The sequence below is a fragment of the Sorex fumeus genome, unplaced genomic scaffold (assembly GCF_029834395.1).
Source record: "Sorex fumeus unplaced genomic scaffold, SorFum_2.1 ptg000128l, whole genome shotgun sequence".
Classification (NCBI taxonomy): Eukaryota; Metazoa; Chordata; class Mammalia; order Eulipotyphla; family Soricidae; genus Sorex; species Sorex fumeus.
In genome coordinates, this window is record NW_026606185.1 from 26,776,210 (window position 1) to 26,789,239 (window position 13,030).

The following is a 13,030-nucleotide window of genomic DNA, read 5'->3' on the forward strand; positions in this document are numbered from 1 at the left end:
GAGCATAAGCCCCTGTCCCCTGTGCTATCTCCCTGGCCTATTTCTAAGTATTCTTTAAAAATTATCCATATTCTATATTTCCATATCCGTATTCTATATTGGCTGCTTCTCCAGGAAGTGAGCATAAAATGAAGCTCCCATAACCATGACACTGGACTCCGTGCCAGGCTGATTTTCACTCAGGGTGCCCCAGAGTGGGGTGTGTGAGAGCCCACCCTGCCCTAGGGGACCCAGCCCCGACAGCCAACCTCCACTACCCAACGGCGCCATGCTCCAGGCTGCTTTCCAGACCACGTGACACACCATAAAACACTTCCTACCCATTTTTCCATAAGTACCACACCATGTTTGATGGGGTTCAGTCATTAGGAAACAAATCACAGAGAGAAATATATGTATCTCCCTCTCAGAGAGTCCGGCAAGCTACAGAGAGTATCCCGCCTGCACAAGCAGAGCCTGGCAAGCTCCCTGTGGCGTATTCGATTTTCCAAAGACAGTAACGATAACAGGTCTCATTCTTCTGACCCTGAAAGAGCCTTCCAATCGTTGGGAAAGACGAGTGAGGAGAGGCTGCTATAATCTCAGGGCTGGAAGGAATAGAGACGTTACTGGCTAATGTCTTGGATAAATCGATGAACAACGGGATGACAGTGATACAGTGATTCTATATTTCACAAGTGTGACTCCATGGAGAGTCACTGTCCAAGTAATGACAGTCACTGACTATCAAGGGAAAGCCTGAAGACTGAGGACACCACCCATCCACTCTGTGATGTGGGTGTTTCTCTAAGCCTGGCCCCTCAGCTGTAAGAGGGCAGAGTAGCAGTGCCTGTCTTATAAGGCTGATGCAGGATAAGTGAGAGACGAGACCACAATTGTCAGTGTAAGGACAAACAAGCTGTTCCTGCTAGTGACAATCTGCGGACTCCTCAGCCCATCACTTGCTGGCACTCACCACTTAGAGCAGCAAAACTACTTAGTTGTGAGCTTAGGACCTCAGCTCTTTATCCCTATAGTACAGGACCAGTCCAAAATGAGGCATCTTTGCCTGGTTCCAAGCAGTCTAACATGTGGGGGTGCTCCTTTCCTCAGATGTTCGGAGATGTAGGTCTGTTGAGGTTGCAGAGGGAAGCTGCAGCAGAGAAAAAGCCAGAAGGGCCCTGGAGTTTTTTTTCCAGATGTCAGATATTCCTGCTGCAAATCACTGTTTCCAAACAAGGCCATCAGTGGTTTCCCAAGACCAAGCAATTGCAAAGGGTGGAAGAGGAGGAGTATTACAGATAATAGAAACAGAAATTAAGATATTCTCTCCCACCCACCAAAAGTTATGAAAGGTGATGCATATGTAAATTAAACGGTTGAGACTGTTGAAATTTTGTCAATTATACTTTAGTAAAATTTATTACCTTTATTTGGTGATAGTGGTGGGGTGCTGGGCCACACCTGGTGATGCTCAGGGCTTACTCCTGGCTCTGTGTTTAGGGATTACTCCAGGTGGGGTTTAGGGATTGAACTCAGATGAACTATGTGCAAGGTAAATGCCTTAACCCTCCAACCCCAAAGCAATTTTCTTCCCCCTCACCTCCTCACCTATGCTGGGGATTGAGCCCAGGGCTTCATATATGCAAGCATTTCTGGGCCAGAGAAGTAATGCAGTAGGTAGGGTGCTTGCCTAGTATGCAGCAGACACAGGTTCGATCCCCAGCACTCCATATGGTTCCCTGAGCCCTGCCAGGGGTGATCCCTGAGTACTACTGGTGCCACCACTGAAAATAAATAAAGTAAGCATTTCTATGTTCAGTGTCTTCAAGTGACACTGTGAGGAATTTTTACTGAATGAAAAATCTACAGTACCATTATAAAAGTTCGCTACAGTAGAAATAATGAAATTGGTCCGTCGGCCCCTCCCCTCCAGGTGGGTAGGGGGCGCCCAGCCGGGAAGTGCTCCTGCCCCCAAGCCGCGCCTCAGATTCCGGCCTGAAGACCAGTGGGGAAAGTGCCCGTCCAGCCTCGGGGGACCGCCCACCAGTCCTCGGCCCCTCCCCTCCAGGATCCTGGGTGGGAGTCGCCTGGGACAGGCTAGGGGCGTGGCCACCAGGAAAGGGGCATGGCCTCTTAAAAGTGGGCGTGGCCTTCTCCTCTCGGCGGGCGGCTGATAATGCGGCTGCAGTTATATCACTCATATCAAGCACCCAGGACTCTCATCCCACAACTTACCGCCTAATACCAACCCAAAATTTCCCACCTCTTCTACTACAATCCAACAACAGCCCACTCGCCTACTCAATTTCCAACAAAGACCTCTTTGAAAATAGCTGTAGAATCTCAGTACCAAATAGCACCTCCTCCAAAAGTTTCACTCAGTGTCGGTTATAAAACAAAGAATAACGCCTGACTGAGAAGAAGGTCAAACTCAGAAACGTAGAAGGGTGCCTACCATCGACAAAACCTTATCCAAAATCCTTTCCCACTATAAAAGGGAATAGTATAATCTGTGCCGGAGGGGAACCGAGGCCCATTGTTCGGCTGCAAAACTGAACGGCTCCTGGCAGTCTCTCCTCATTCAACCAGGTACAGCCTGCCCCCACGGCTTGGAACTCCCCCAGGGAATGCGCAGCTAGCTCGATCCCCTAGAATTGCCTGTTTTCTCCCTTGACCAGCGTGGGATCGGAACTGAGGCAACATCACATCCCGCAGCAACAAAAGCTGAACGGATCCGGGAACTCTCCTCACTCAACCAGAATAGTAACAGTGAACGTGAAGGACTAAAGCACACTGGTCACAATGGTAAAGCAACGCAAAAGCCCACCAAACTTTTTTATTGAAGAGGCTAGCCCAGAAGACACCAACAGTATTGTAGTGTTAGACAACCTCTCTGACAAGGAATTCAGAAGGGAACTACTTAGGATGCTTAGGGAACTAAAAGAAACAATGGAAAGCAATGCCAATAAAACACAAGAGGATTTGAAGGCAGAAATGAGAAGAATGCAATCGGAAATGTGGGACCTGAAAACCCTGGTAGGCGAATTGAAAACCTCAGTGGAAGGCCTCAGAAGCAGAGTAACAGCTGCTGAGAACAGAATCAGTGAGCTCGAAGATGAAGTTCAGAGACTCGCCAGAAAAGAGCAGAAAATGGAAAAGAGACTCACAGTTCGGGAACAGATGGCAAGAGAAGATTGTGATGAAGCCAAGAGGGGTAACATAAGAATTATTGGAGTCCCAGAGGGACAGGAAGAAAACCCTGATGAAGAAGAAACTGTCAAAGACATCATTGCTACAACATTTCCAGAGCTGAAAAAAACTTGTGACCACATTCAGGAGTCCCGAAGGGTACCAGCCAGAAGAAATCCGAACAAAAATACCCCAAGACACATCCTGATCAAAATGACCAAAACTTTAGACAGAGACAAAATTCTGAAAGCAGCAAGATCGAAGAAAGAAATCTCTTACAAAGGAGCATCCTTAAAATTCACAGCTGATTTTTCTGATGAAACCCTCAGGGCCTGAAAACAGTGGTGGGACATAGTGAAAAAACTCAATGAAATAAATGCCTCTCCAAAAATACTTTACCCAGCGAGACTCTCATTCATAATAGAAGGAACAACACACAGTTTCACAGGCAAACAACAGCTCAGGAACTTCATAGACTCAAGACCATGGCTACAAGTACAACTAAATGGGCTACTTTAAGACAGGACAGGCCCCTCAAATACACCTAATTTCAACAGAACAATGGGACAAAATCCCATAACAATAATCTCTCTCAGTGTCAATGGGCTAAACGCACCAATTAAAAGACACAGAGTGGCAGGTTAGATTAGAAAATTGAACCCAACATTCTGCTGCCTGCAAGAAACACCCCTTAATAGTCAAAGCAAACACAGACTCAGAGTCAAAGGCTGGAAAACAATCCTACAGGCAAACAGCTCCCATAAAAAAGCTGGGGTAGCCACCTTAATATCAGACCACATTGATTTCAGAGTGAAGAAGGTCATAAGAGACAGTGAAGGCCATTTCTTAGTGATCAAAGGATCTGTACAACAGGAAGAACTTACAATAATAAATGTATATGCACCTAATGAGAGACCAGCAAAGTACTTAAAACAACTACTCATAGATTTGGAAAAAGACATCAATAGCAACACAATACTAGTGGGAGACTTCAACACCGCTTTGTCACCTCTGGATAGATCAACCAGACTCAAACTTAGCAAGGACATACTTCATCTGAGAGAAACAATGGAAGAAAGGGACTTAGTAGATATATACAGGACACTTCATCCTCAAAAGGCTGAATACACATTCTTCTCAAGCGTACATGGAACATTCTCCAAGATAGACCACATGCTGAGCAACAAAACATACCTCCATAAAATTAAGAAGATAAAGATTGTATCAACAATCTTCTCAGACCACAATGCGCTTAAATTAGAAGTAAATCACACACAAAACAGAAAACTAAATCAAACACCTGGAAATTAAACAGTGCGCTATTGAACGAGTGGCTTAGACAGGAAATCAAAGAGGAAATCAAAAGATTCCTAGAAACGAATGAAAATGAGGACATGAGTTACCAAAACTTATGGGACACAGCAAAAGCTGTCTTAAGAGGAAAGTTTATAGCTCTACAAGCATTCCTCAGAAAGGAGGAGCGAGCCCACGTAAATAAACTAACCTCACAGCTTAAGAGCTTGGAGAAGGACCAACAAAAGGAGCACAACCCTAACAAGAGGAAGGAAATAATAAAACTCAGAGCAGAGATCAATGTGATGGAAACCCAAAAAACAATCCGAAAGATCAATGAAACCAAGAGCTGGTTCTTTGAGAAAATTAACAAGATCGATAAGCCTCTAGCAAAACTCACAAAGAAGGGGAGAGAGAAAACCCTAATAAACCGAATCAGAAATGAAAAGGGGGTAATTACAACAGAAACTACAGAAATTCAAAGGATCCTCAGGGAGTACTTTGAGAAGCTTTATGCCACGGAGCATCAAAACCTCGAAGAAATGGATGAATTCCTAGACTCCTACAGACTCCCAAGTTTGAACCAAGAAGACCTGGAATACCTAACAGACCTATCACCACCAAGGAAATTGAAATGGTAATAAAAAGTCTCCCCAAGCACAAAAGCCCTGGCCCGGATGGATTCACTAGTGAATTCTTCCAAATCTTTAAAGAAGACTTACTCCCAATCCTCTTTAAGCTTTTCCACGAAATTGAAATATCAAAAACACTTCTGAATAGTTTCTACGAAGCGAATATCACACTGATACCAAAAGCAGACAGAGATACCACAAAGAAAGAGAATTACAGGCCGATATCCCTGATGAACACAGATGCAATGATCATCAACAAACTACTAGCAAATAGAATCCAACTACTCATCAAAAAGATCATACACCATGACCAAGTAGGATTCATCCCAGGGATGCAAGGATGGTTTAACATTCGGAAATCAATCAACATAATCCATCATATCAACAAAAGAAAAGATAAAAGCATATGATCATATCAATAGATGCAGAGAAAGCATTTCACAAGATCCAGCACCCCTTTATGATGAAAACCCTAGCCAAAATGGGTATAGAGGGGACTTACCTCAACATAGTTAAAGCCATCTACCACAAGCCTACAGCAAGCATCATCCTCAATGGGGAAAAACTGAGAGCCTTCCCTCTAAGATCACGGACGAGACAAGGATGCCCACTCTCTCCACTGCTGTTCAATATAGTACTGGAAGTACTTGCAATAGCGATTAGGCAAGAAAAAGATATTAAGGGCATTCAGGTAGGAAAGGAAGAAATCAAGCTCTCACTATTCGCAGATGATATGATACTATACTTAGAGAACCCAATAACCTCCACCAAAAAACTTCTAGAAACAATAGACTCGTATAGTAAAGTTGCAGGCTATAAAATCAATACCCAAAAGTCCATGGCTTTCCTATACGCAAACAGTGAGAGAGAAGAAAGCGACATGAAAAAAACAATCCCGTTCACAATTGTGCCCCAGAAAATCAAGTACCTAGGAATCAGCTTAACTAAGGAAGTAAAGGACCTGTACAAAGAAAACTACAAAACTGCTCATGGGTCGGGAGACTTAACATTGTCAAAATGGCAATACTACCGAAAGCATTGTATAAATTCAATGCAATCCCTATAAGGATACCCATGACATTCTTCAAAGAAATGGAGCAAACACTCCTGAAATTTATACGGAACAATAAGCCCCCACGAATAGCTAAAGCAATTCTTGGGAAAAAGAAAATGGGAGGAATCAACCTCCCTAACTTCAAACTCTACTACAAAGCAGTAATAATTAAAACAGCATGGTACTGGAACAAAGGCAGAACTGCAGACCAATGGAATAGGGTTGAATACACTGACATCTCCCCTCAATAATATGATAATCTAATCTTTGATAAAGGTGCAAGAAATGTGAAGTGGAGTAAGGAAAGCCTCTTTAACAAATTGTGCTGGCATCACTGGACGGCTACATGCAAAAAAATGGGCTCAGAACTCTGCCTAACACCATGTACAAAAGTAAGATCAAAATGGATTAAAGACCTCAACATCAGACCAGACACCATAAGGTACATTGAAGACAAAGTTGGCAAAACCCTCCATGACATTGAGGCTAATGGTACTTTCAAAGATGCCACGCCACTGGCCGAGCAAGTAAAAACAGAGATAGATAAATGGGACTATCTTAAACTAAGAAGTTTCTGCACCTCCAAAGAAACAGTGACCAAAATACAAAGACAGTCTACAGAATGGGAAAGGATATTCACCGAATACACATCTGACAAGGGGTTGATATCAAGGATATACAAATTACTGGTTGAACTCCACAAGAAGAAAACATCCAACCCCATCAAATAATGGGGCAATGAAATGAACAGAAACTTTCTCAAAGAAGAAATACGAATGGCAAAAAAGCACATGAGAAAATGCTCTACATCATTAATCATCAGGGAGATGCAGATCAAAACCACAATCAGATACCATCTCACACCTCAGAGACTGGCCCACATTCAAAAGAACAAAAGCAACCAATGCTGGCGTGGATGTGGCGAGAAAGCGACACTCCTTCACTGTTGGTGGGAATGCCGACTAGTTCAGCCCTTTTGGAAAACAGTATGGACGTTTCTCAAAAAATTAGAAATTGAGCTCCCATTTGACCCAGCGATACCACTCCTGGGAATATACCCCAGAGAGGCAAAAATGTGTAGTCGAAGTGACATCTGCACTTGTTTGTTCATTGCAGCACTCTTTACAATAGCCAGAAACTGGAAGAAACCTGAGTGCCCAAGAACAGATGACTGGTTAAAGAAACTTTGGTACATCTACACAATGGAGTACTATGTAGCTGTTAGAAAAGATGAAGTCATGAAATTTACATACAAGTGGTACAATATGGAAAGTATCATGCTAAGCGAAGTGAGTCAGAAAGAGAGGGATAGACATAGAAAGATTGCATTCATCTGGGCGATATAAAGCAACAAAATATGAGATTAATACCCAAGAATAGCTGAGATCAACACCAGGAGGATTACTCCATAGCTTAGAGGCCAGCCGGGTATTCTAGGGGAAAGGGCAGTTCAGATAGAGAAGGGAGCACCAAACAAAAGGGTGTTTGGAGGATCCTCCCAGGAGGGGAAATGCATGTTGAAAGTAGACTATGGACTGAACATGTTTGCCACGCAATGCCTCTTTTGCAGACCACAACACCCAAAGGGAGAGAGAGAACAAAGGGGAATGCCCTGCCACAGAAGCAGGGTGGGGGGGGGGATATTATCCATGGTGGTGGAAAATGGGCACTGGTGGAGGGATGGGTATTTGATCATTGTATGACCGAAACCCAAGCACAAAGATTTGTAAATCTACAACTGTACCTCATGGTGCTTCACTAATAAAATTTAAAAAAAAAGAAATAATGAAATTATTGATCATTTATCATATAGATAATTAAAGATCTACTCATAATCTGAAATATAAAAATATTTACCAAGCCTGCTGAATTATTTACTCTAATATTCCTTGCTATTTGAAATCACACACAATTATCTTCATTTTAAAACAAATAGGGAAGGCAACATAGGCAAATTGGGTAGAATATTGATTTTATTTTGAACCATAACATGAAATATTTTCTTGAACAAATAGATGTAATTAAAAACTTTTGTAGTTAAGAGACAATTTAAATTTGAATTGCTCGTTCTAAACCTTAGAATGCACTGAATTGTGAATTAGAGTAATATAAAATCAGATTCATCTACCTATGTGCAAATGAAAATGAAATTCACTTCAAATAACAGATCTTTGTTTAGTTTTTGGTGAATGGTTAATATAATCTTTTTTGTCAGCATTAATATTGCAATCTCATCTAGGTCAATCTTGATCCTTCGATGCCAGAGCCCTTCTTATCTACAGTAAGATGGCTTCCACTAAATATCACTAAAGCTACTACATCAATTTTGTGGGTGGTGTTTTGTCCACACCTGGTTGTGCTCTGGGTCACTCCAAGTGTTGCTTTGGGGACTATGTGGGGTAAGAAATTGAACCAGGGTCAGTTATGTGCAAGGCAAGCATCTTAACTGTTTTACTCTCTCTCTAGCCCTGGATTCATTGTTCTTGTCTTAAACACTGATCAAGAACATTACCCACTCCAAACAGTCTAAGGAACAGGCCAAGGGCAACGTGTTTTAGTTAAAAACATTAAGTCTGTTGACTTCATCCTATTTTGTTTTTTAGAACTTTGCTATCAGTGCACACAGTACTGTTTAATTTGCATCAGTGACAAGCAACTATTTTTGGCATAATGGCTATTTAAGAGGAAAATACAATGCATTTAAGGCCACATTAGTTTCCTTTTCAAAATAAATCTAGCTTTATGAAATTTCCATTGGGGAAAATATGTGTTTGTACAACTTTGATGAAAGAGGAAAGTTAATGAGAAAATTGGCACTGCTTTTTTAGCTGCTAACATGTTTATATTGAAGTGTTTTGGTAATATGGATGGAGTTTTCCAGTTTTTTTAATCCTGCAATTAAGCTGCAGATTGTTGGCAATTTCTAGGCAGGCTGTAGGCTTCTGTGGGGGATTCTGAGTTGCTCATTACTGGCTTGTGGTATTGTTCAAAGTAAGTTGAATTTTGTTATACTGATTATATATTTAAGAGACTATCTTCTAATTTCAAAAATTATATTCCATTGTTTAGCCAAACAAAATTTAAAATGCCACTTCAAGTTGATTGAAAAATATATTTTGGGATTATAACATTCCATTATATCTATAACATGTCTTTACATAGAACATTATCTGGTGGGTTGGAGGGATAGTACAGCAGGTAAGGTGTTTATCTTGCATGTGATCATCCTGGGTTTGATTCTCGGCATCACATATGGTCCCCAAGCACCACCAGGAGTGATCCCTGAGCACAGAGACAGGACTAAGTCCTGATCTCAATACCCCCCCTCAAAAAAAAAACATTGAAAACCAGAGTATAACATGAATAAGATTAAAGCTATGTTTAAATAACAGAAATACTATTGAGATTTATTATGGTATATTACAGAGAAAAGGTTTAATTTTTATATGTGCAGTTAGGCACGACTGAGGCAATTAGACACCATTGATTATAAAGTACATTGACTATAGCTTTTGACAGCCAACGACCTACTCCTCAAAAAAAAAGAAAACCCAATGAAAAACCAGTTAAATAAACCACATATCTTTCTTGGAAACAGTTCAAGAACATGCACAGATGAATACTTATTAAATACTAGTAACAATCTCTATTATTATACTCCTCCATAAGTAATAGCAATACATTGGACTAGCATATATCATCATTTTATCCAGTGGCCTTAAACCACAGGATGGAGCAATGTGGTGTTGGTAGCCCAAGACTCCACAGCATATTAAACTTACTTGCTGTGTCAAGGGAAATGGATCCCCAGCAACAAAACCAAAATTACAGCTCAAGAGACAAGCCTAAAGTTTTGCAATTTAAAATTTCTAAATTTCCAAACTTGCCACACTTACAATATGGACTTTAGGTAAGAAAAATTTTACAGTTAAGGAAAAACTATGAAGATTAATTAACAAATAAGTAGTATGTCTTTCTTTGCAATAGTCCATCTTTGAAAAGCATATGCCAGTAAGTTATGTGTGGCTTTTTAATAAAAATTATAATTTATTTTATTTATTTGGGGTCTTCCAAATGGTGCTCTGGAGATCCTGTGTGGCCTTCCTTCATTCCTTCCTTCCTTTTGTTTTTTGGGTCACATCTGGTGGTGCTTGGGGGCTACTCCAAGTTGGTGCCAGGGGGAACCATCAGATACAAAGGACCAAACTTAAGGATCCAGCATGCAAAGCCTGTACTCCAGCCCTTGGATCTTTCTCCCAGGTACTTTAGTAAATTAACCCATCATTGATTCATAATAATCATGGCTATGCTCCTTGGATAAGAGAAAACATTTTACATTAGAATGACATACATATGTAAACAATAACAGAACTATATTCTAGCATACATTGAACACCAGAGCCAAAGTGCAGTGATTCACTGAAGGCCAGAGTTGCCTGTCTTTGTTTTTGTGTTTTGGTGATGCTCAGGGCTTACTCCGGGCTCTGCACTCAGGAATGACTTCTGGAAGGACTCAGGGAACATTGTGGGATGCAGGTGATCCATCCCAGGTTGGCCACATGCAAAGGCAAGTGCCCTACCAGCTGTACTATCACTCAGGTCCCCTGGAGTTTCCCTTTTTAAAAAGGAACAAACCATTCTGTCTCCCTGCTTAATACTGAAAAACTGATATCTTAGAGTTTAACTGAGAGCCCAGGTTCCTGCAGTTTAAGGAGCGTCTCTATGGACTCCAGGAATTCGGTGGGGTCCCAGTCCAGTGTGAAGAATCCTATTAGCTCTTCTTGGGACCCTCTTTACTTCGGAGGAGACCCAGTATTCGTTCATTTTTGGTTAGTTCTGCTGGAAGTTCATTGGCCTGGAAGAAGAGGAGAGAAACATTAGTGACTTCCAGGTCTGCATTGCTTCAGGGACTCCAGAGAGAGGCCCCTGACCCAATCCAGCTGCTCTTCAGTGCAGACCCCCTGCTGGACAACACATTTCCTAACTAAGCGGTAAATGCTCCTGACATCGCTAACTGCCATCTGCCACTTTCTTGTTATGAGCCCAGTGTGTGCGCTCATTTCCAGTATAGCACCAACTGTATGTAGAGGGGCTCAATAAATACTGATGACTTACATTTACCATATCAGACCTCTCTCTCCTATGGCCTTGAGACTCTGGTAATTTCTGATGAGAAGGTGAGTTAGAAAACAACCAGACTCTTCGAGATATGTGGGATGCTCAGCGTCAGGAGCCCCCCTCCCACTTTCCTCCTTCTGGTCACAGTGTGTCCTTTCCTATTCTAGCACCACCAAGAGACAGTCTTTCTGCCTTTATTTAATGTGCACACCCCGAATTTATGCAATAGGTACAATGAGCAATGGCTCTTAGAACTTTTTGGTCTCAGTACCTTTTGAATCTTAAAAAAACACTATTTTGATTTATCATTGGTTTACAGTACTATAAAAGTTGGGGAGTATCACTGCAACTTCCTGTACATCTTTACAGTCTTAAAATGTGCTGATGCTGTTTACAATAGCTAGAATCTGGAAAAAACTTGAGTGCCTGAGAACAGATGACTGGTTAAAGAAACTTTGGTTAACTACACAACGGAATACTATGCAGCTGTTAGAAAAGATGAAGTCATGAAATTTACATACAAGTGGTACTACATGGAAAGTATCATGCTAAGCAAAATGAGTCAGAAAGAGAGGGACAGACATAGAAAGATTGTATTCATCTGGGAAACATAAAGTAACATATACGAGACTAAGACCCAAGAATAGCCTAGATAAGTACCAGGAGGTTTACTCCATGGCTTGGAGGCCAGCCATACATGCTAGGGGACCAGCCGCACATGTTAGGGGAAAAGGCAGCCCAAATAGAGAAGGGAACACCAAATAAAGGGTGTTGGGAAGATCCTCCCAGGATGGGAGAAGCATGCTGAAAGTAAACTATAGACCAAACATGATTGTCACCCATTGCCTCTTTTGCAAACCACAACACCCAATAGGAGAGAGAGAACAAAAGGGAATGCCCTGCCACAGAGGCAGGGTGGGATGTGGGGGATGGGGGTGGGAGGGATACTGGGATCCGTGGTGGTGGGAAATGGGCACTGGTGGAGGGATGAGTATTTGATCATTGTATAATTGAAACCCAAGCACAAAAATTTGTAAGTCTACAACTGTACCTCATGATGTCTCACTAATAAAAATTAAAAAAAAAGAAAAATATGAGCATTCAGAAAACTTACATGAACTATACTAAAAAAATTGTTAAGGAGGACAAGTCTGAATTCAGCACATGTCTCAAAAATTCTTTGTCTTGTGAATCTTTTCCCTTTGCTTCTGTTGGCCAAAGGGCTATATCAACGTATTATATTGATATTAAATCTAGGTATAACATAGGTTTACATATGTGTAGGTCTGTTCAGTTATAAATTTTGTTCCTCCAGATAATAAGCTCTGCTAATTTTTAATTCTATCAATTTGCAGATTCTTGTATAGTTTGGATTCATCTCACTTATTTCTATATTAATGCAATTGATCCAAAAAAATGTGCTGATGATCCCAGTGAGCTCTCATCCCTCTTAATTTATTAGAGATGACATCAGAAAAATAATATCTACTAGCTCAGGGGATGCTGGGGATCAAACCCAGATCAGCCATGTGCAAGGCAAACTCCCTACCCTCTGTATTACTACTTGGGCCCAAGATGGATTACCTTCTTAAAAAAGGAAAAAAAAAGGGGGGCCCAGGTTCGATTCCCAGCATTCCATGATCCCCCAAGCACCTAACCCCTGTGCATCACTGGGTGTAACCCAAAAAGAAAAGAAGGAAAAGAAAAAAAAGCCTGAGGGCTACAGAGATAGTACAATGGGTAGGGCGCCTGCCATGTGGCC

The 13,030-nt window shown here is 41.5% G+C and overlaps 1 protein-coding gene across 2 annotated transcripts in view; it reads right to left on the bottom strand.

Moving 5' to 3' along the window:
- Positions 1 to 10,772: 10,772 nt before the first annotated feature.
- The window catches only part of ANKRD29 (ankyrin repeat domain 29), a 54,503-nt gene continuing 52,245 nt past the window's right edge, over positions 10,773 to 13,030 (bottom strand). For both annotated transcript variants that reach the window (XM_056138156.1, XM_056138157.1), the window contains one exon: positions 10,773 to 11,005. In XM_056138156.1, the coding sequence (XP_055994131.1) occupies positions 10,922 to 11,005 (84 nt within the window). In that variant the 3' untranslated portion in view covers positions 10,773 to 10,921. The remainder of the gene's footprint in view (positions 11,006 to 13,030) is intronic.